General features: G+C 43.0%; 1 protein-coding gene across 14 annotated transcripts in view; it reads left to right on the top strand.

The window, feature by feature from the left end:
* SYT7 (synaptotagmin 7) overlaps positions 1-24,863 on the top strand; it is a 771,057-nt gene that overhangs the window by 681,327 nt on the left and 64,867 nt on the right. For all 14 annotated transcript variants that reach the window (XM_077287911.1, XM_077287907.1, XM_077287912.1 and 11 more), the window contains 2 exons: positions 6,013-6,283; positions 15,930-16,099. In XM_077287911.1, the coding sequence (XP_077144026.1) occupies positions 6,013-6,283; positions 15,930-16,099 (441 nt within the window). The remainder of the gene's footprint in view (positions 1-6,012; positions 6,284-15,929; positions 16,100-24,863) is intronic.

The following is a 24,863-nucleotide window of genomic DNA, read 5'->3' on the forward strand; positions in this document are numbered from 1 at the left end:
CCAAAAAATGATGTGGGGTCCCCCTAGAATTAATAACCAGCAAAGGCTATACAGACAGCTGCAGGCTGATATTAATAGCCTAGGAAGGGGCCATGGATATTGGCCCCACTATGGCTAAAAACGTCAGCACTCAGCCTCAGAAAAGGCGCATCTCTAAGACTTGCCAATTCTAGCACTTAGCCTCACTCTTCCCACTTGCCCTGTAACGGTGACAAGTGGGGTAATAGTTGGGGGGGGTTGATGTCACCTTCGTGACATCAAGCCCCGAGGTTAATAATAGATAGGCGGCAATAAGATGCCCCCATTACTAACCCCATAGTCAAATTGTTAAGAAAACACAGACACCCAGTAAAAGTTCCTTTAATTGAAATAAAGACACAGACTCCTTTAATGTTCTAAATTAAACCATACTACCACACCTAATTCCCTCGATCTCCTGTAATAAAGGTAATATAATAAACTAACAATATACCCATTCCTGTCCGTCGTTGTGTCCCACGCAGTAATCCATATCTAGGGGATATACAGTGTTCAACCAGGATGGTGTCAAGATGCGACCGTCCTGGCTGAAAACCACTGGTGAACGAGCTGCTGAGAGTGGAGCTTCAGTGACTAGCGGTGACGTCACTGAAGCTGCGCTCCCTCACAGCCTGAACTGCGATGAACTCTGGACCGTTGGAAAATGACGTATTCATTACCTTAATGAGCAGTACCACGTGACCGCTCAGCACAGGAAGAGCTGCCGCATTGGGACAACGGAGATGCAACGATGGCACGAGGAGGATGAGTATGATGGGGGGAGCCGAGTCGAGCCATGCATACAAGGATGGGACACTGGAGCCCAGCCATGCATACGATGGGACAGGGGAGCCCAGCCATGCATACAACGATGGGACGGAGGAGCCCAGCCATGCATACAACGATGGGACGGGGGAGCCGAGCCCCAGCCATGCATACAAGGATGGAATGGGGGAGCCCAGCCATGCATACAACGATGGGACGGGGGAGCTAAGCCATGCATACAACGATGGGATGGGGGGAGCCTAGCCATGTATACAAGATGGGATGGGGGGAGCCATGCATACAACGAGGGGACCAGGGGAGCCATGCATACAACAGGGGGAGCCACACAGAGCAGGATAGGATGGGGGGAGCCACACAGGATAGGACAGGATGCGGGGAGCCACACATACTAGGACAGGACTGGGGAGCCACACAGAGCAGGACAGGATGGGGGGAGTCACACATAGCAGGACAGGGATGAGGGGACAATGCATACCTGGCTTATACTCGAGTCAATAAGCGTACCCAGTTTTTTGTGGCACAATTAGGTGCCTCCGCTTATACTTGGGTCGGCTTATACTCGAGTATATACGGTAAATATATGTCCAGTAATTTGCACACACACTGTACTAATTGCATTTGTCACTGACATCTATATATCTACCTATTCTACATGTCTTTACTGTATGTAATCCATCTCTTCTATCCTGTTGGCTCCTGCAGTGATTTTACAGAAGTTGACAAATTAATTACCTATTCTCCTATCTGTCTTTCTGTGCAATATAAATACATATATATGTGTGTGTCACAGACGTGTATATATGTATTCTATGTGTATATTTCTATTCTATCTATTTTATTATAACCTGTCAGTGTGATTTTACTGTACACCGCACATGAATTACCGGCTTGTCAAAGGACACCGGTGCGTAAAAAACGGACAGCACTCGCATGTTGCGAGTGCTGTGCGTCTTTTTCTCGCACCCATAGACTTGCATTGGCGAGTCTTGTCCGATATATGCATAAAATCATAGCATACTGCAATTTCACATGCACATAGAATACGCCCGAGAAAAAAACGGTGATGTGAGCTGCCCCATAGATTAACAGTGGTCCGAGTGCTGATCCGTATTATACGCTAGTGTGACTCCGGCCTAAGAAGGAGCATTGTCTGAAGCAGTATTTCCATGAAGAACTTGTTGATTTTCAATGCTTCCAATAACTCTGTGTGCACAATACCATACAGTAGGTTTTTTGAGGAATTTATAAAGAAGAAACTGAGTTAGCTCTGCAAATCCTTTAAAAAAAAAAAAAAAAACCTCAAAACTCAACGATTTGGTGATTCTGCTCAGGTTTTCCTCTAAAAATGCTTCACAAAGACTGTGTGAAGAAGCCCTTAAGATGATTTACTGTTACTGGGAACTATGTAACATACCTGGGCCAAGTCCTCCTCCATGAGAGCTGATCTTTCTTAGTGGTTCTCCATTCTGGTGATCCCGAATGTGGATGCCATATAAGTCAAACGGATAGGGGTTTATATCATGATTATACATAATATATGTTACATTTTTTACAATTGATACCAAATCCTAATTTTAATCTTTATTCTACATTACTTGGGGGCTCGCTCACATGATCATCGATTAACTCATGTGTCAGAGTTTGAGCCGTGTCATTTTACTCTCAATCCCTCACAAGAGAGAATCGCAGCACAGGTGAGGAGGAGACTGAGAAAGTAATTTCTCCGTCTCCTTCATTGGCGGCATCAACGGTAGTTGCACTGCACTCGGATGACATCCGAGTGCAGTCCGATGTTGGACACGCAGCCATAGACTTAAATGGGTGGGTGCGATCTAATTCTCGAATGCACTCACAGCATGCTGCCATTGTGCTCTCATTGGTACAACAGAGAGCTCTTGGCTATGTTATACGGCAGTGGGAACGATCCCTAATAGGAATGGTTGTAAATTAATACATGAAAACAACTGCAGTAAGAGACTGATGTATCATTCATGCCGTCAAACCGCCTAGATAATTGTCAATGCTATATTGTTTCACACCTTAGAGACAGCAGAGAAGGCGCCCATGTCCCACTGATGTCTCTGACACATGGTGGACTTGCACTGTATACTGTGTGTGTATATATATATATATATATATATATATATATATATATATATATATATATGTATATATATGTATTCGTTGTATGGTAATGTCCTGATAATTTATATCAGATCCCAGTAGAACAGAGGTCAACAATGAGATAGATGCGTCGGGATCGGCATCCTCCGCTTTCTCAGTTTCTGCATTCAGCTCCAAAACCAGCACAATTTAGGGCTCGATCTCATTCATTCATTCACACCAGGAAGCCATTGAGATTGTCACTGCATTTTGCTCTCAGCACTTTAATTTTCACGTTTCTCCTCACCAGGGCATACATCAGTCTATGCTAAAAATACTTCTCTCTAGCTCCAGACAAATACTTCTAGTCATGAATGTGTGTTTCCTTCTTTATGATAAATGACCCTTTATACATGTGCGCAGGGCTCTGTTTCTTCAAGTGCAAGGCCATCTATGCCCCTTTTACCGTCTGGTCAAATAAAGGCGTCACGTAGGATTTTCCCACTAAGGATACATGATTAGTTTGAGATCGAGAGATCAGCGGTCCCTTGCTCCCAGTCTGAGTGTGTGACCACCTTTTTATTCACTACTTTCCTGCGCAGAGGTCGCACATGCAGACCATCATGTGAGACATCACTGGAATCAGGGTCTCAGCCTCTGCATCATGCAGCTTTCAGATTACACAGCAAAAATCTGCTGACAAATTCCCTTTAAGGCAATTTTTTTAAAATGCTATAGAGGTGTTGTTTAATGTTTTCAGACCTGCACAGTTTTATTTTACATTTTTCCAAAATATCATAAAAATCACACACAAACTTCTGGTCATTGGAAATATCTTAACCCTTTGTAGCCTGATATGTATATTGCTGAAAATCAAACCTTATATAGTCAGTTTAAGACCCAATGGAAGGATATACAGGTCCTTCTCAAAAAATTAGCATATAGTGTTAAATTTCATTATTTACCATAATGTAATGATTACAATTAAACTTTCATATATTATAGATTCATTATCCACCAACTGAAATTTGTCAGGTCTTTTATTGTTTTAATACTGATGATTTTGGCATACAACTCCTGATAACCCAAAAAACCTGTCTCAATAAATTAGCATATTTCAACCGTCCAATCAAATAAAAGTGTTTTTTAATAACAAACAAAAAAACCATCAAATAATAATGTTCAGTTATGCACTCAATACTTGGTCGGGAATCCTTTGGCAGAAATGACTGCTTCAATGCGGCGTGGCATGGAGGCAATCAGCCTGTGACACTGCTGAGATGTTATGGAGGCCCAGGATGCTTCATTAGCGGCCTTAAGCTCATCCAGAGTGTTGGGTCTTGCGTCTCTCAACTTTCTCTTCACAATATCCCACAGATTCTCTATGGGGTTCAGGTCAGGAGAGTTGGCAGGCCAATTGAGCACAGTAATACCATGGTCAGTAAACCATTTACCAGTGGTTTTGGCACTGTGAGCAGGTGCCAGGAAGCATGAAGTGCTCCAAAATCTCCTGATAGCTAGCTGCATTGACCCTGCCCTTGATGAAACACAGTGGACCAACACCAGCAGCTGACATGGCACCCCACACCATCACTGACTGGGTACTTGACACTGGACTTCAGGCATTTTGGCATTTCCTTCTCCCCAGTCTTCCTCCAGACTCTGGCACCTTGATTTCCGAATGACATGCAAAATTTGCTTTCATCAGAAAAAAGTACTTGGGACCACTTAGCAACAGTCCAGTGCTGCTTCTCTGTAGCCCAGGTCAGGCGCTTCTGCCGCTGTTTATGGTTCAAAAGTGGCTTTACCTGGGGAATGCGGCACCTGTAGCCCATTTCCTGCACACGCCTGTGCACGGTGGCTCTGGATGTTTCCACACCAGACTCAGTCCACTGCTTCCTCAGGTTCCCCAAGGTCTGGAATCGGTCCTTCTCCACAATCTTCCTCAGGGTCCGGTCACCTCTTCTCGTTGTACAGCGTTTTCTGCCACATTGTTTCCTTCCAACAGACTTACCATTGAGGTGCCTTGATACAGCACTCTGGGAACAGCCTATTTGTTGAGAAATTTCTTTCTGGGTCTTACCCTCTTGCTTGAGGGTGTCAATGATGGCCTTCTTGACATCTGTCAGGTCGCTAGTCTTACCCATGATGGGGGTTTTGAGTAATGAACCAGGCAGGGAGTTTTTAAAAGCCTCAGGTATCTTTTGCATGTGTTTAGAGTTAATTAGTTGATTCAGAAGATTAGGGTAATAGGTCGTTTAGAGAACCTTTTCTTGATATGCTAATTTATTGAGACAGGTTTTTTGGGTTATCAGGAGTTGTAGGCCAAAATCATCAGTATTAAAACAATAAAAGACCTGACAAATTTCAGTTGGTGGATAATGAATCTATAATATATGAAAGTTTAATTGTAATCATTACATTATGGTAAATAATGAAATTTAACACTATATGCTAATTTTTTGAGAAGGACCTGTAAGTCCTGATCTTCACACCCTGGGATGATAATATTCTGAGTAACTATTAATAATATTGTTAGTACTGATAACTATATAACAACAGTTACAACTGATTAGCAGATGTCTAGGCTACGTGATAAATAAAAAAAAAGCCAATAAAAAAATGTTTTGTATTCATTAAGTGAATGATTGTATGAGATCGTAACAATAATTAATGGGATGTTCTAGATAAGGTATTTTTCTATTGTCTGCAGCATTGACCTTGATGTTCCCCTTCCCACTCCACACAGTACATTATGCCATGTATACATCAGTAGGGCTGCGGTGACGTGACTGTGACCTCTGCTTATTAATTTAAGAATGTCAAATTATATAATGTGCCAGACCCTGATGTATGAAGGCGTAAATGGTGGAGAACCTCAGATTGTGGGGTTAGGTAACAGGAGTATTGGCCCAAGGCACTAGTATGACCTCTGAGTCTCCTCACGCTGAAAATAACCTGATCTCCAAGCTGCATTTTGTTATTGCCATCTGGTGGACACAGAGAACATTGTAAAGCTTTCTTCAACCACTATTCCATACTCTTGTATTAGACCAATTTGGGATTCTAGTCTTAATGTTGAACCTTCTTTCTTTTTTTTCATAGTTATCTCCAGGGTCAGATGAAGAAGATGGTCATGACAGCTCAGGTCGGGAGACTCTTGGCCGGATTCAGTTTAGTGTGGGCTACAACTTCCAGGAATCTACTCTCACTGTAAAGATTATGAAGGCACAGGAGCTACCAGCCAAGGACTTTAGTGGAACCAGCGATCCATTTGTGAAGATTTATCTACTGCCTGACAAGAAGCACAAGCTGGAGACCAAGGTGAAGAGGAAAAACCTCAACCCACATTGGAACGAGACTTTCCTCTTTGAGGGTGAGACGCACAAGGTGGAGGGGATGAAGGGTTGCTCTGGCCTTGCCAGATAATAGTACATCAAAGGTCTAACTTTGGTTTTGGACTAATGAATGGAAATTATACAGTGGAATTAGATCCTCTCAGATTTGCTGCAGGATTATCAGAAGTAATGAAGTTTCACCTCCATTGAAACGTTGGGATAATATTACATAATTGGCAAAAGGTTATTCCCAACAATAAAAGTTATCACCTACCTAAAGGATCTTGAAAATGGGGCTCTGCAATGCCACAGCAAAACTGAGTGTATGCATTCCCCATAGGACGGGCAGAAAAAGCAGAGTGCTGTACTTGGCTTTCTCCAGCAGTCCCATAGAAAATAGATGCAGCAGTGGTGCTCATCCATTCAAAGCCTGTTCTCTGGATCGGTGTGGGTCGTAGCGACCGCTCCACCACTGATCTTAAGATATGTGATAACTTTTAATGTCGGGGAATGACCATTTAAATAAAAAATGTCCATTATGAGATTTTTGTAGTATTGCTCTTTTTCAAGAGTGGGCAGAGTTGTAGGTAAGTCCAATTCCTGGAAATTATACGAGCGAGAGAGAGAATGCATATTAATATTCCAGCTCCAAAGTTCGGGTTCCCATTGATTTTTGGGATCAGGTTTAAGTTCCGATTCAGTTCTGGTAACTGAACTTTGGACTAACGTACGGTCAGGCACCAGAACCCAAACCTCCATGGGTCCGCTCATTCATAATCACTGAATTGTTAAACTCCTGACATAGTAAATCCCACCCACCACAATTGAAATATTGTCCTCCGATGAGATAAGAAGTCCACATACTCCAGACTCTCTAATCTAATGGTCTTCATTGTTGTATAGTCCTTTACAGTTTAATTAAAGGGGTTAATAATAAAAAAGCAACACACGGGCGGCAATACATATAAAATAAGGTAATAAGATATATTCATATTTCATCCCTGACAAAACCCATACTTGGTTGTCACTGCTGTCTACTGTCTACCCTGGAGGAGTAAAATCCCGCATACACAACGCCGGGCTGGACTGGCCATCTGTCAATTCTGGCAAATGCCAGAAGGGCCTGTCTGGTCACGGGCTGCCTTCTCTGCAACGTTGTTAACAGAATCAGTGATCTCAAGATACCCATACTGTTAAGAGTTGTGACGGAGCCACGGGTATCATTAGAAATATTGGTAAATCTTGCTTTCCTCCATCCATCTGGTGCTTGGGGGCAGGGACAACATGGGGCCTGTGTGATTTCAAATGCCAGGACTGAATTTCAGCCCCAGTGCGTACCTGACACCATGTGACCACTGCTGTCAGTCACAGATCTCAGTGATACACAGTATGTGGGGAATTTATGACATGTGACTGCTGCAGTCAAAGTGAATGTAGGTCCTGAGGATTGGGGCTGTGACGCTGCATCTATACACATTAAATGGGTAAGGATATATTACCTTAATTTTAGCTCTATGCAGTTATGTTGTGTGCAGCTTTTTAATTAGCTCAGACAACCATTTAATTAATGGGGTTGGCTGCTACTTTTTATTGATGACTTATCCTTAGTTTAGACCATCAATATCTGATCAGCGGAGGTACGCCACCAGGCACCCCCAACAATCAGATGTTACCGGCACCGGCCGGAAGTTCACAGATGTTGTTTACTTGTCAAGAACATGATCAAGTTTAATGGTTCTTTACTCTTGTGATACGGTTATGTCAACAGTCGATGACTATTAATCATTTATTTAAAATAAATAGTTTTTAGTTTAACAAAATAATTACGCATCCAGGGGTATTCCCTCTCATAGTACAGGACTTGGCTTGAACCGAGGAACTTTCAGTGCTGTTTCAGTCTTCGCTCTTGCTGATGATGACTTTACAGCTAGCAGCATTTATATTTTGACAAAATGTTAATAATCTTTTTTTTCCACATAAATATTTGTGTTTCTTCCACTAATGTGTATCCAGCATGTTTCCGAGAGACTTGACACCAACTTGTTGGTTGGATAAGTGTTTTAATTATTAGGAATATTTAATTATATAATTTACTTTCAGAGACTCTTGGCAGATTCTGAATATTTTCTTTTCATTAGCATACGTTGTGATGTCTTTGAAAAGCCGTGATCTTTTAGAGGGAGGAAGCAAATTTTCCTGTTAAATACAAGTGGCACCTAACCTGTCTGTCTTTTAATGAGAGGTTAGAAAACTTGGGCTTGTTTAGCTTACAAACAAAAGACGACCTAGAGGTGATCTCATTTGTAAGTATAAATACATGTGTGGTCAGTACAAAGGACAGGCACAGGATTTATTCCTTCCTTAAATCTTACTAAGGACTAAGGCTACGTTCACATTTGCGTTGTGCGCCGCAGCGTCGGCGCCGCAACGCACAACGCAAACAAAAACGCAGCAAAATGCATGCACAACGCTGCGTTTTGCGCCGCATGCGTCCTTTTTTTCATTGATTTTGGACGCAGCAAAAATGCAACTTGCTGCGTCCTCTGCGCCCGGACGCGGGCGCCGCAGGGACACATGCGGCGCAAAACACAAGTGCGACGCATGTCCATGCGCCCCCATGTTAAATATAGGGGCGCATGACGCATGCGGCGACGCTGCGGCGCCCGACGCTGCGGCGCAGACCGCAAATGTGAAAGTAGCCTTAGAAACATTCGATACGTTTAGGCGATTCCGGCATCTATATAGGAAAGGATTCTTTACAGTTAGAGCAGTGAGACAGTAGAATGCCCTACTCATCAAGAGGTAGTAATGGCAGACACTATATTCGTATTTTAAGGGAACCTGTCTATCAATTAATTCTGTCCGAACCCTGTGCAGAATGAATCAGGTCAGGGCTGCACAATTTTAGACGGGTACAGTATATGATTTTCCTAAACATTTCAGTGTTTGAGGATATATAGTTTGAAGGTCTGGCTTTGGTCCATAGACAGAGTCACGAATATTTCAGCACCACTCCTGGCCGGCTTCTCCCCTCACTGATGTAAGTGACTGATAAGTCTCTCCCATGTTTGTACATAGCCACAGATCTGTCAATCACCTGGAATGATGCTGGGAAAAAACAGTTAGAGGCGGCGCTGGACTAGTCTTGACTTTCTCTATGGTCCCCGACTAGGTCTTCAAGCTACATTTTTCCATATAGACCAAGAGACCTGTAGAAGCTATACTAGCTACATGGTCCATATTATATGGGAAGCTATGCAGCAGAACTCATAGGTTCTGTAATGGCGGGTATTAGTGATTTTCTGCTGCTTTTAGACCTTGATAACTCAGATACATGGAACATTAAATGACTTTTTACATAAGAACAACTTATAGGCTAAAAAGGTTGGGGTTTTATTTTTTTGGGGGGGACTACTACCGTATATACTCGAGTATAAGCCGAGATTTTCAGCCCAAATTTTTGGGCTGAAAGTGCCCCCTCGGCTTATACTCGAGTCATGATCGGTGGTGGGGTCGGCGGGTGAGCACTGTCACATACTCACCTAGTCCCGGCGATCCTGGCGCTCCCCCTGCCTGTTACACGGTCTCCGGGTGCAGCAGCCTCTTCCCCTGAGCGGTCACGTGGGACCGCTCATTAGAGAAATGAATAGGCTGCTCCACCCCCCATAGGGGCGGAGCCGCATAATTCATTTCTCTAATCAGCGGTGCCGGTGACCGCTGACAGAGGAAGAGGCTGCGGCACCGAAGACAGGCAGGGGGAAGGAGCGGGACGCCGGGAGCAGGTAAGTATCGCATATTCACCTATCCTGGTTCCACACGCCGGGCGTCGCGCCATCTTCCCGGCGTCTCTCTCTCCGCTCTGACTGTTCAGGCAGAGGGCGCGATGACGCATATAGTGTGCGCGCCGCCCTCTGCCTGATCAGTCAGTGCAGGGAGACGCCGGGAAGATGGCGCCGAGGAGCTGCAAGACAGGTGAGTATGTGTTTTATTTTTTTTTATTGCAGCAGCAGCTATGGGGCAATAATGGACGGTGCAGAGCACTGTATGGTACAGCTATGGGGCAGAGCACTGTATGGTACAGCTATGGGGCAGAGCACTATATGGCACAGCTATGGGGCAGAGCACTATGGCACAGCTATGGGGCAGAGCACTATATGGCACAGCTATGGGGCAGAGCACTATATGGCACAGCTATTGGGCAGAGCACTATATGGCACAGCTATGGGGCAGAGCACTGTATGGTACAGCTATGGGGCAGAGCACTATATGGCACAGCTATGGGGCAGAGCACTATGGCACAGCTATGGGGCAGAGCACTATATGGCACAGCTATGGGGCAGAGCACTATATGGCACAGCTATTGGGCAGAGCACTATATGGCACAGCTATGGGGCAGAGCACTATATGGCACAGCTATGGGGCAGAGCACTATATGGCACAGCTATGGGGCAGAGCACTATATGGCACAGCTATGGGGCAGAGCACTATATGGCACAGCTGTGGGGCAGAGCACTATATGGCACAGCTATGGGGCAGAGCACTATATGGCACAGCTGTGGGGCAGAGCACTATATGGCACAGCTATGGGGCAGAGCACTATATGGCACAGCTATGGGGCAGAGCACTATATGGCACAGCTGTGGGGCAGAGCACTATATGGCACAGCTATGGGGCAGAGCACTATATGGCACAGCTATGGGGCAGAGCACTATATGGCACAGCTATGGGGCAGAGCACTATATGGCACAGCTATGGGGCAGAGCACTATATGGCACAGCTATTGGGCAGAGCACTATATGGCACAGCTATGGGGCAGAGCACTATATGGCACAGCTATGGGGCAGAGCACTATATGGCACAGCTATGGGGCAGAGCACTATATGGCACAGCTATGGGGCAGAGCACTATATGGCACAGCTATGGGGCAGAGCACTATATGGCACAGCTATGGGGCAGAGCACTATATGGCACAGCTATGGGGCAGAGCACTATATGGCACAGCTATGGGGCAGAGCACTATATGGCACAGCTATGGGGCAGAGCACTATATGGCACAGCTATGGGGCAGAGCACTATATGGCACAGCTATGGGGCAGAGCACTATATGGCACAGCTATGGGGCAATGGTGCAGAGCATTATATATATGGCACAGCTATGGGGCAACGGTGCAGAGCATTATATATGTGGCACAGCTATGGGGCAACGGTGCAGAGCATTGTATATATGGCACAGCTTTATGTGGAGCATCTATGGGGCCATAATGAACGGTGCAGAGCATTATATGTGGCACAGCTTTATGTGGAGCATCTATGGGGCCATAATGAACGGTATGGAGCATCTATTTTTAATTTTGAAATTCACCGGTACCTGCTGCATTTTTCCCCCTAGGCTTATACTCGAGTCAATAAGTTTTCCCAGTTTTTTGTGGCAAAATTAGGGGGGTCGGCTTATACTCGGGTCGGCTTATACTCGAGTATATACGGTACTTATATCTACGTTGGTGTTCCAATGAATGGGGCTAAGCTGAAATGCCAGGCACAGCCACAACCATGCATAGGGTGCTGTATAAGCAATGAGGGGCTTCAGCTCGCTGGGGTTCTAGATGGTTGGTTACTGTTGTTTAGAGAAGAAAATGGGGATAGCATCCTCCGCTGACTAGAATGAAGGAGCAGAGAAGCCGCTGGCTGTTCTCCACAGCCTGCACTGCACTTACTAGAGGGTCACTATTCCTTTGTTGTAAAGATCCACTGGTGGTCTCAGTTTGTAACATAGAATACGTATTCAATACATTTTTACAGCAAGAACACCGAACATTATTAATGCTCGAAATATTGTGGGAGTTTGCGTACCTGGGTTTACAGATAAGTGATTCATGTTAAGGAAGAAATAAAATGTAATTGCAAGAACTAAGTGCAAGCTTGTGGTTTTCTAAGGTTGACTCAAGAAGAATCACGGTATTTGTCCTGTAGTGCTCAATGTTTGTATTATGCACGGGACAAACACTAAGAAGCGCAAATGTTCCACTTCTAACCCACACCCTCTGTTTAAACACTATTCACCATCTCATTTCCATTTATTCACCAGAATTGAAAGCGAACACTATAATTTACATTTATATAAGTGAATATATACTAAATATACAGGGTTATTGTAATAGGGAGGGGAGAAATGGGCAATTGCAGCATTATCAGTGCTGTTTCTGATGTTAAAAGCACTGATGTTTGATGACAACATGTGTACGTGTGTGCACTATGTATGTCTACATATAAGTGTGTATATGTGTGCCTATGTGCTATTTGTATATACATTTGAGTGCATGTGTTCTGTGTATACATATGCGTGTATGTAGGTGCTGTGTGTATACATATATACGTGTGTATGTGCTCTGTGTAGATACAGGTCCTTCTCAAAAAATTAGCATATAGTGTTAAATTTCATTATTTACCATAATGTAATGATTACAATTAAACTTTCATATATTATAGATTCATTATCCACCAACTGAAATTTGTCAGGTCTTTTATTGTTTTAATACTGATGATTTTGGCATACAACTCCTGATAACCCAAAAAACCTGTCTCAATAAATTAGCATATTTCACCCGTCCAATCAAATAAAAGTGTTTTTTAATAACAAACAAAAAACCATCAAATAATAATGTTCAGTTATGCACTCAATACTTGGTCGGGAATCCTTTGGCAGAAATGACTGCTTCAATGCGGCGTGGCATGGAGGCAATCAGCCTGTGACACTGCTGAGATGTTATGGAGGCCCAGGATGCTTCAATAGCGGCCTTAAGCTCATCCAGAGTGTTGGGTCTTGCGTCTCTCAACTTTCTCTTCACAATATCCCACAGATTCTCTATGGGGTTCTGGTCAGGAGAGTTGGCAGGCCAATTGAGCACAGTAATACCATGGTCAGTAAACCATTTACCAGTGGTTTTGGCACTGTGAGCAGGTGCCAGGAAGCATGAAGTGCTCCAAAATCTCCTGATAGCTAGCTGCATTGACCCTGCCCTTGATGAAACACAGTGGACCAACACCAGCAGCTGACATGGCACCCCACACCATCACTGACTGTGGGTACTTGACACTGGACTTCAGGCATTTTGGCATTTCCTTCTCCCCAGTCTTCCTCCAGACTCTGGCACCTTGATTTCCGAATGACATGCAAAATTTGCTTTCATCAGAAAAAAGTACTTGGGACCACTTAGCAACAGTCCAGTGCTGCTTCTCTGTAGCCCAGGTCAGGCGCTTCTGCCGCTGTTTATGGTTCAAAAGTGGCTTTACCTGGGGAATGCGGCACCTGTAGCCCATTTCCTGCACACGCCTGTGCACGGTGGCTCTGGATGTTTCCACACCAGACTCAGTCCACTGCTTCCTCAGGTTCCCCAAGGTCTGGAATCGGTCCTTCTCCACAATCTTCCTCAGGGTCCGGTCACCTCTTCTCGTTGTACAGCGTTTTCTGCCACATTGTTTCCTTCCAACAGACTTACCATTGAGGTGCCTTGATACAGCACTCTGGGAACAGCCTATTTGTTGAGAAATTTCTTTCTGGGTCTTACCCTCTTGCTTGAGGGTGTCAATGATGGCCTTCTTGACATCTGTCAGGTCGCTAGTCTTACCCATGATGGGGGTTTTGAGTAATGAACCAGGCAGGGAGTTTTTAAAAGCCTCAGGTATCTTTTGCATGTGTTTAGAGTTAATTAGTTGATTCAGAAGATTAGGGTAATAGGTTGTTTAGAGAACCTTTTCTTGATATGCTAATTTATTGAGACAGGTTTTTTGGGTTATCAGGAGTTGTATGCCAAAATCATCAGTATTAAAACAATAAAAGACCTGACAAATTTCAGTTGGTGGATAATGAATCTATAATATATGAAAGTTTAATTGTAATCATTACATTATGGTAAATAATGAAATTTAACACTATATGCTAATTTTTTGAGAAGGACCTGTACATATGTGAATGTGCTCTGTGTACACATATGTGTGCAGGGCTGGCATTACGGGTGGACAAACTGGGCAATTGCCTATGGCCTCCAGCCCCATAAGAGCCTCCAGTGATACTTAGCAGACATTGCACTGATAATACGAGTCCAGCATTATCAGTGCAGTTTCTGATTTTAAAAGTGCAATAGGATGTTTAATTATATCACAGTTATTTGACCAGCATGTGACCGAAGGTCCTGTATCCTGCTGCAGTTTAGAACAAATGAACTGTTAGTATCTGGGAACTCATTGGACGGCAACTGCAAAGGGAGCTGCCAGCAGCGGGTCTTGATGATTTGCCAAAGTGCACGGGTCTGCTCATCCCTACTGAGGAATTATTATTATTATCATTATTATTATATATACATGTAAAATACATGTTTTTCTTGCAATTTTCATGAATAAATGGAATTAAAATTGTTTATTTTTAAACATGTGTAAACGTACTGAATGTATATATACATATACACATATATACATATGTATATACTTGTATATATGTATGTATATAATAAATACATAGCTGTTCTCTAATGTAAGGCTGCTATGAGTTGTTTTTCTTTTCTTTTGTTTTTTTTTGTGATCCTGAAACTAAATAGGGGGATGTATTTAACATAAGACTGGGAGTTTGCTATTTTAGCAATTGTCTTATTTGGTCTTAATATAAGTATTCAAACCAAGCAGCAAAACTCATATAGAATAAAAAAAAATATACAAAATTGTGAAACCATCATAAGAATAATATACAGAATTATAATGACACTTATCACATTGTGCTTTTTGTTGCTAAAAGGATGGAAATTGCTTTTCATATGGAAAAAAAATTTCCTCTGACATTTTAAAAATGCTTTTAAGCCCTGTTACCAATGAAATATCACAGAGAACTCATCTGTAGAGATATTACACTCCGCATAACTACTGTAATTGTATTGATGACTTTCTTATGCTACGTGTGACATTTTTATCAATATCTTTCAAGTCCGATGTCTTGGGAATTGTTCTTCTGCATGACCCTGGTTGCTACTGTCATTAGCACATGTAATCAGGATTTTTACTGTCATCGTAGTTTAAAGGACCACAGGTTTAGAGCAGAACATGTCCATGGGATCCCAGAGTGCCCGACGGCCTCGGCGGCCTCCATGCACCTTGTCATGCTTTCCATCACTTTACCGGCTAGAATAATAATACATGAAGATCTCTTCTTGCTGGCAAACCTGATGGAACTGCAAATGGAGCCTTCAACGCAGATATGATCACAGGCTTTCAGAGATATTCTTTCCTAAAAGCAATGTTTGGGGGGGAGTAAAGCTCCATAGTATGGCTTCTGATGAAGAATAGCTCCATTATATTTCTCTCTACCTATACACAGATGTGTTTGAGCCTTTATGGTCTCATGCACTGTGAAGCTTGTATGGTAGTTCATGGAGGCCCATAGACATATGGAACTCAATGTGCTGGCATCCACTATACCATGAGGGTCAATATATTTGGCCCTATCGTCCTGTAGTAGAGAAATGGAGCCATATTATGACCATGAACCCTTACATTGTATGTCCATTTTCATGGGTTCCTCTAACTTCTATTAGTGAGGTAGCTTTCCATATGTTCTACCTGTATATCTAGGGTAGCTCTTTATTTAGGGCTAAGCACTCCAGGTGCAAAAAGTAATACTGTACTTTTCATGTTTTTCAGGATTCCCGTATGAGAAAGTTGTGCAGAGAGTCCTGTATCTCCAGGTTTTGGACTATGATCGATTCAGCAGGAATGATCCTATAGGAGAAGTATCAATTCCACTTAACAAGATAGACTTGACACAGATGCAGACGTTCTGGAAAGAGTTAAAACCGTGCAGCGATGGCAGCGTAAGGAACACCATTACTATTGTATTGCTTATGGGAGAGATATGAAAAGAAGGGGTCTATCCATCAAAAATGGATTAGGCCAACTGGACACCCAGCTTTGGAAAATTAGTTGCGTCTATTAGAACCAGTTCATACCCATGGTCTTCAATGATATTGCTTGGTATCTATATAGTGGTTCCTACAAATCTAAGATCATGAGCGACCCTCGGCGATCAGCTGATCTCAATGGGATCCGCAATAGGAGAAGCCTTGGTGGTAAAAATTAATTCTAAGGCTTCATGAATTATATCAAGATGTAATTGACTTAGGGAACCATCGTCTGCCGATGTAGGGTCGTTGTCTACCAGCACACTGAAAATAATGGTTAGTTTAGTCCTGACCATAAGGAGTTCCTTTTCACTACAACAGAACATAAATGAAAAATGTATCGGCCTTGACAAGTACAAATGGTTATCTGTATGCACAACTATACCAGCTTATAATATATGCAGTTTTATTAGGAAGATGGAGAAGCTACAATCAGTTCTGGATAAGAAAAAAAGACGCTGCCGGTGAGAGGTTGGCTGCTTGTTGCAGATGGCAGGATTTGCACTTGTTAGTATTCCGAATGCAAAGCATAAGTATCATTCAGTGGCAACTGTGCAAGCGGCTGATTCATTCAGTAAGTCACGTTTGACAGATACGTGCATAATTATACACATGGCATGTTAATATTCTCACCTGTCTGTGACTGATAAAATAAGAGAGGTGAGAAAAGTATAGCTATAAATAAACATTGTGTATAAATATAACAGGACCAGATAGATAGATAGATAGTACATAGATAGATAAATAATAGATAGATAGATAGATAGATAGATAGATAGATAGACAATAAATTGATAGATAATAAATTGATAGATAATAGATTGATAGATAATAGATAGATGATAGATAGATAGATAGATAGATAGACAATAAATTGATAGATAATAAATTGATAGATAATAGATTGATAGATAATAGATAGATGATAGATAGATAGATAGATAGATAGATAGATAGATAGATGATAGATAATAGATGATAGACAGATAATAGATTGATAGACGGATAACAGATTGATAGACAGATAATAGATAGATAATAGACAGATAGATAGATAGATAATAGATAGATAATAAATAGACAAGTAATAGATTGGTAGATAATAAATTGGTAGATAATAGATTGGTAGATGATGGATAGATAATAGGTAGATGGACAGATACCATAGATAGTGATAGATAGATAGATAGATAGATAGATAGATAGATAGATAGATAGATAGATAGATAGATAGAGCTGTGGAGTCGGACTCAGTAGAAATGCACACTCCGAGATTAAACCCTTTCTGGTGTGGCCAATTTTCAATTTTGTGCTTTTGTTTTTCTTCCTCCCATGCATTAAAGAGTCATCTGGTGTTTTTTTTGCCATGTGAATGCTTGTTTATTTATTGGGGGGAGGCGATGAGTTATAGTTTTGATTTACACAGTTCATTTTTCCGTACAGTGAACATGCTGAAAACAAATCCGAGTGCAATCAGGGGCTGTAGATAAGCCCCCGATGTATCCTAAAAGATGAGAAAAAGAGGTTAGATTATATTCACCCAGGGGCGGCCCCGGTGGTCCGATGGGTGTCACAGTCCGGGTCCGGCGCCTCCTATCTTCATCAGATGACGTCCTCTTTTTGTCTTCACGCTGCGGCTCCGGCGCAGGCGTACTTTGTCTGCTCTGTTGAGGGCAGAGCAAAGTACTGTAGTGCACAGGCGCCGGACCTTTCTGACTTTTCCCGCAGCCGCAGCGTGAAGACAAGAAGCTTACGTCATCGTAAGAAGATGGGAGGCCCCGGACCGGACCACGACGCCCATTGGATCTGATCGCCCACCTAACCTCTTTTTCTCATCTTTTAGGATACATTGGGGGCTTATCTACAGCATTCCAGAATGCTGTAGATAAGCCCCTGATGCTGGTGGGCTTAGCTCACCTTCCATTTTGGGGGTGACAGGTTCCCTTTAATGTAAAGAGCATGCCTACAACTGTGAACATTTGTTTTTCTTTTTATTGAGAAACAAACAATAAATGGGACAAAATAACTGTAAACTTCACTGTGCATAACTTTTCACTCCCCTAAAGTCAGTATTTTGTAGAGCCTCCTTTTGTGGCAATTACAGCTGCTAGTCACTTTGGTTAAGTATGAGTTTTCCACATTTTGCCACTGGGATTTTTTACCATTCCTCAAGACAAAACTGCTCCAGCTTCTTCAGGTTAGATGGTTTCTTCTGGTGAACAGCAATCTTCAAGTCTGACCACAGATTCTCAATTGGATGAATGTCTGGGTTTTGACTAGTCCATTTCAAAACATTTACTACTCAAGTGTTGCTTTAGCAGTATGCTTTGGGTCATTTTCTTGTTGGAAGGTGAACTTACGTCCCAGTCTCAAATCACTGACAGACTGAAACAGGTTTTGCGCAAGAATATCCCTGTATTTTGCACCATCCATCTTCCCTTCGACTTTAACCATTTTCCATGTCCCTGCTGCCAAAAAACATAATGTTGCCACCACCATGTTTCACTGTGGGATGTGTTCTTGGGGTGATGCGCTGTGCTGGTTTGGTGCCAGACATAACGTTTACCTTGGAGGCCAAAAAGTTCAATTTTTGTCTCTCGGAGGTGCTACCTGCTAGGCCGAAAGTTCAGTCAAGTGACGTGTCAGATCATGCGCCCCGGAGATGGATGAGAGAAAGGAAGGGGAAGAATGCCTGCATGACTAGGTCTTTTCTAGCACTCCAGGACTTCTGTTTGGAGCATAGACTCATAAAAGTACAGGGTAACGCAGATGTCCCGTCTATACTTACCTGTGTAGTGACTGAAGGTGCTAAAACCCCCAGCTTTGGGAAGAGAAGGGGGTATGTGAGAAAGTCACTGGTAAAATACTGGAGGAAAGATATGTGTTACTCAGGATGTTAGCCACAGTGATGTGAACCTGGAAAACCTCTCCAGTATACTAATTGGCCATGTGAAGGGCTGGGTTTAGTGAACAGCTGAAAAGTGAATGGGAGTGTGGTTCAGAAGCTAAATGTGGAGCCTTTGGACTCAGTATTCGGTGTGTCTGGAGACAAGAGCTTCAGAGCAGTGCTCGTGTTAAAGAGAACTGAACCGTGTGTTTTTTTTCCCTGAGTAGGTGTATCCCCACAGCAATACAGACTGTACTGTATATTATTTTGTTTTTCCCGTTAGGGTCGTGTTTGTTTATCTTATTTTGCACTGGTTTATGCAATACGTTTTTAATAAACCAGTTGAAAACTTAAATGAAAAGTGTTCCTGTGACTACCTCTTGGAGCAGCTGAGTGAGCCGATCTACCACAGTGGCCAAAAAGTTCAATTTAGGTCTCATCTGACCACAGCACCTTCCTCCATACATTTAGAGAGTCTCCAACATGTCTTTTCGTGTACTCAAAACAAGCTTTACAATTTTTGTGTGGAAGTAAAAGCTTTTTTCTAGCCACTCTTCTATAAAGACCACCTCTATGGAGTGTACGGCTTATTGTGGTCATATGGACAGATCCTCCAGTCTCTGCTTGGGAACTCTGCAGCTCCTTCAGGGTTACCTTTTGGTTTGAGTGCTGCCTCCCTGATTAATGTCCTCCATGCCGGGCTGAGAATTTTGGTGGGCATCCCTCTCTTGGCAGGTTAGTTGTGGTACTATTTTCTTTCCATTTGATGATAATAGATTTGATGGTGCTCCGGGGATCATCAGAGATTGGGATAATTTTTAATAACCCAACCCTGACAAATCCTTCTCAATAACTTTTTCTCTGACTTGTTTGGAGATCTCCTTGGTCTTCATGGTGTTGTTGGGTTAGTGGTGCCTCTTGCTTAATGGTGTTGCTACCTCTGTTGCCTTTCAGAAAAGATGTGTATACACTGTGTTCCAAATTATTATGCAAATAATATTTCCTCATATTTTCTCTAAATTACCTATCTGAATTGCAGTCATTGTTATTTTCCAGTCATCTACTATTCTAGTATAATTGCAATGTTTTGGAACAAACTGCCTATGAAAACAGTATCTTTTAAAAAAAAAATAAACACTCAAAATGCATGTTCCAAATTATTATGCACAGCAGAGTTTTCAACCTTTTTTTTTATTTTAAACAAAAAAAATGGTCAATTGTGAAGTTATAAGCATTATCAGCTTAATACAAAATGAAATCAAACAGTTTTCAAGTGAAAACTTTATTCTAGGTGATGTTACATTTGCACATAGGACCCCTTGTTCGAAAGAAGCTTCTGAACTCTCTCGTCCATTGAATTTGTCAGTTTTTGGATGGTTTCTGCTTCAATTGTTTTGCATGTGGACAGAATACCCTCCCAGAGCTGTTGCTTGGATGTGAACTGCCTCCCGCCATCATAGACACTCCTTTTGATGATGCTCCAGAGGTTCTCAATGGGGTTGAGGTCAGGGGAAGATGGTGGCCACACCATAAGTTTGTCCTCTTTTATGCCCATAGCAGCCAGAGATGCAGATGTGTTTTTTGCAGCACGAGACGGTGCATTATCATGCATGAAAATGATCTTGCTGCGGAAAGCACGGTTCTTCCTCTTGAACCATGGCAGGAATTGTTGTTTTAGAAACTCCACATAGATTATGGAGTTCATCTTTACCCCTTCAGGGATCATAAAGGGGCAGACAATCTCTGTCCCCATGATTCCAGCCCAAAACATTACTCCACCTCCTCCTTGTTGGCGCCTTAGCCGTGTTTTCATGGGGTGTCCATCCTCCACTTCATCCATCTGGACCATCGAGCGTTGCACGGCACTCATCGGTGAACAAAACAGTTTGGAAGTCAGTCTTCATGTATCATTTGGCCCACTGGAGCCGTTTCTGCTTGTTGCAGTGGATAGAGGTGGTCGACAGGATGGCTTACGCACAGCTGCAAACCTCTGAAGGACCCTGCATCTTGTTGTTTTGGGGATGTTGGAGGCACCAGCAGCTTCAAAAACTTGTCTGCTGCTATGACAAGGCATTTTTGCAGCTGCTCTTTTAACCTTACGCAATTGCCTGTTGGAAAGAGTCCTCAATTTTTCCTTATCAGCACGCACACGTGTGTGCTGGGAATCAGCTACATACTTCTTGATTGTGCGATGATCACGATGAAGTGTCTTGGCAATGTTGATTGTAGTCATGCCTTGACCTAAATACTCCACAATTTGTTGCTTCTCAGCAGCCGACACATCCTTTTTCTTTGCCATTTTGGCAAAAAATGTAGGCTGCTTAATAATGTGGAACAGCCTTCTTAAGTAGTCTTGCCTTTATTTGGACACATCTGCCAAACTAATTTGCACAGGTATCTGCAATTGCTTTCAGTGATATAAAGAGCCCTGACACACATCACCATCAGTGAGTTTAAATGACAAACAAAAAAATTCTAACCTTATCACTCCTAAACTCTATGTGCATAATAATTTGGAACCCTGTGTATACTGACAGACCATATGGCACTTTGCAACAGTTTGTGACAGTTTGCACACAGGTGAACTTCCTTTCACTAAGCATGTGACTTATGAAGATAATAGCTTGCACCTGAATTTCTAAAGAACATCATGGCAAAAGGTGTGAATACATATGTACATGCCAATTTGTTATTTCCCCTGCATTTTTGATGACCAGCCAGACAAAACTGACAGCTGCGGGCTGCAACCCTCAGTTGTCGGCTTTAGCAAGGTTGGTTATCAAGAATAGAGGGGACCTCGCTCTGTTTTTTTAAATTTTTTAATGAATAATTTTAAAAAAAAGTTATTAGGTACCCCCATTTTTGACAACCAGCCAAGCTAAACCAGACAGCTGGGGGCTGGTATTATCAGGCTGGTAAGGGGCAATAGATATTGTCCACCCAGCCTAAAAATAGCAGCCTGCAGCTGCCCAGAAAAGGCGCATCTATTAGATGGGCCAATTTTGGCGCTTTGACCAGCTCTTCCCACTTGCCCTGTGGCGGTGGCAAGTGGGATTCAAATTTCTGGGGTTGATGTCACCTTTGTACTGTCTGGGAGCTTTGTAATGGAGAGGCATCTATAATTAAAAAAATTGCATGGGGACCTCTCTATTCTTGATAACCAGCCTTGCTGAAGCTGACTGCTGAGAGTTGCAGCCCGCAGCTGTCAGTTTTGCTTGACTGGTTATCAAAAATACAGCGGGACCCATGCCAGTTTTTAATTTTTTTATTATTTATTTAGAGCACAAGCGCCAACTGATGAATTCTCCCATCAGCCGCGCCTGCTCTCGCTGTGATTGGTGGCAGCAGGTGTAGGCTGATAAGAGTAGTAGTCCCATCAGCCGACACCAGTGACTGGACGTAAATTTGACAGTGTGGCAGTGTTTGCCATGCTGTCATGCACATGACAGCGAGAGAAACACCTGGTGTTCGAGTGCCGAACCCTAACAGTAAGGCCGGGGTCACACTAGACCGTAATACGGACGAGTGCTATGCGATAAAAAATCGCATAGCACTCGGCCCAATGTTAATCTATGGTGCAGCTCCCATCATCCGATATTTTCTCCACCGTATTCAGGATCCGAGTGAAATCGCAGCATGCTGCGATTGTCAGCGTATCTCGGCCGAGACTCGCCAATGCAAGTCTATGGGTGCGAGAAAAAATCGGATTACACACGGACCATGCGTGTGCATTGCGAGAAATACGCAGCGGTGTTAGAGAAAAGCCGGTAATTCAATTGCCGGCTTTTCATTTCTCCTGCCTAAACCCGACATGATATGAGACATGGTTTACATACAGTAAACCATCTCATATCCCCCTTTTTTTTGCATATTCCACACTACTAATGTTAGTAGTGTGTATGTGCAAAATTTCGGCGCTGTAGCTATTAAATTTAAGGGTTAAATCGCGGAAAAAATTGGCGTGGGCTCCCGCGCAATTCTCTCCGCCAGAGCGGTAAAGCCAGTGACTGAGGGCAGATATTAATAGCCTAGAGAGGGTCCATGGTTATTGGCCCCCCCGTGGCTAAAAACATCTGCCCCCAGCCACCCCAGAAAAGGCACATCTGGAAGATGCGCCTATTCTGGCACTTGGCCACTCTCTTCCCACTCCTGTGTAGCGGTGGGATATGGGGTAATGAAGGGTTAATGTCACCTTGCTATTGTAAGGTGACATTAAGCCAGATTAATAATGGAGAGGCGTCAATTATGACACCTATCCATTATTAATCCAATTGTCTGAAAGGGTTAAAAAACACAAACACATATGATTAAAAAGTATTTTAATGAAATAAACACACAGGTTGTTTTAGTATTTTATTGCTCTCTCAATCCATCCGGAAGACCCTCGCTTGGCAAAATAATAAACCCACAATATACATACCCTCTCTGATGAACTGTCACGTCCCACGAGGTAATCCATCTGAAGGGGTTAAAATATTTTACAGGCAGGAGCCCTGCTAATGCAGCTGTGCTCGTGTCTGTAAACCCCAGGGAATGAAGGAAATGTAGGTCAATGACCTATAGTTACCTTCAGTCGCGGTGATGCGCCCCCTGGTGGATGTCCTCATATGACCTGGAGCGTGGGAAAAAGTTCCCAGGCTGCAGTTCATGAGCACATGTGACAGAGTCTGGAGATGCCATGGAGAGCGATCTGCTGCCTGCAACATCCTTCAGCATGACCAGTTTGGCAGTGGGTCAGTAATGGTGTGGGGTGGCAATTCTTTGGAGGGCCGCGTTCGGCAGGGCTGCGGACGAAAGCCTTCTTCCTCTGTGAAGCCCCGCCCACTGCCGCGCCTCTTCCTTCAGCTCCGCCTACGTCTGCATGCGTTCTGCGTACCCTATCTTTAACATTGGGTATGCAGGCCATGCGGATGTATGCGGATGCCTCCGCATGCGTCGTTTTGAAGCTGCACCGACCGCAACAAAATGTAACATGTTGCGTTTGACGCAGGTCAGCGCAGCGTCAAGATGACACATCCGCATGGCCTGTGTACGCAATGTTAAAGATAGTGTACGCAGAATGCATGAAGAGGTAGGCGATGCTGAAGGAAGAGGTGACAGTGGGATATGAGATAAAAAAATCCTCTCTCAGTTAGCTTCCATATGAAATCGGAAATATACAGTGGTCCATTATGGCCCCATAGACAGAGGTTATGTGGACCTGTAACAATATATCTGTGTAGCGCCGTATTCACAGATGTAAACCGCTGTAACGTTGCACATGTATTGGGGTTCAGACAAATTTCAGAGCCTTCTGTAGTTGAGCCAGATGAGGGAGATTAATATAACAGAAGAATATTGGATTATTCAGTCACAGCAATGTTAGGTGAGGATTTTACATCAGAGAAAGAGAATAACATAGTATTATCTGACTACAGGTCAGATGGGAATAGATAAAAGAAAGAGAGAGGCAAAATCTATTTAGCAGAACTAGAGGCCAGACGAGAGCTTACAATACTACTGCAAGGATCTAATTGATGCAGGTTTCTTCTTCAACTTTGGGCTTCATAATCATAATGTTAACGCGAATGGGTCATCAGAAAATGACCTGTTGCTTAAAACTGGTTTAATGTGAAATGCATTTTTGAAAATCTTTTTGTTTTGTTGCCTATATCCATAGAAAAAAAATTAAAGACTGACCAGCACCTCTGAACAGAATAAAGCAAGTGTGAACAGATGCAAGCTGCTATGACTTCATAATAAACAATCAAAAATATGCAGCAGTTCTCTGGAAGTGCTAAGATGTATGCA

This window comes from Ranitomeya variabilis, chromosome 2, assembly GCF_051348905.1.
Source record: "Ranitomeya variabilis isolate aRanVar5 chromosome 2, aRanVar5.hap1, whole genome shotgun sequence".
Classification (NCBI taxonomy): Eukaryota; Metazoa; Chordata; class Amphibia; order Anura; family Dendrobatidae; genus Ranitomeya; species Ranitomeya variabilis.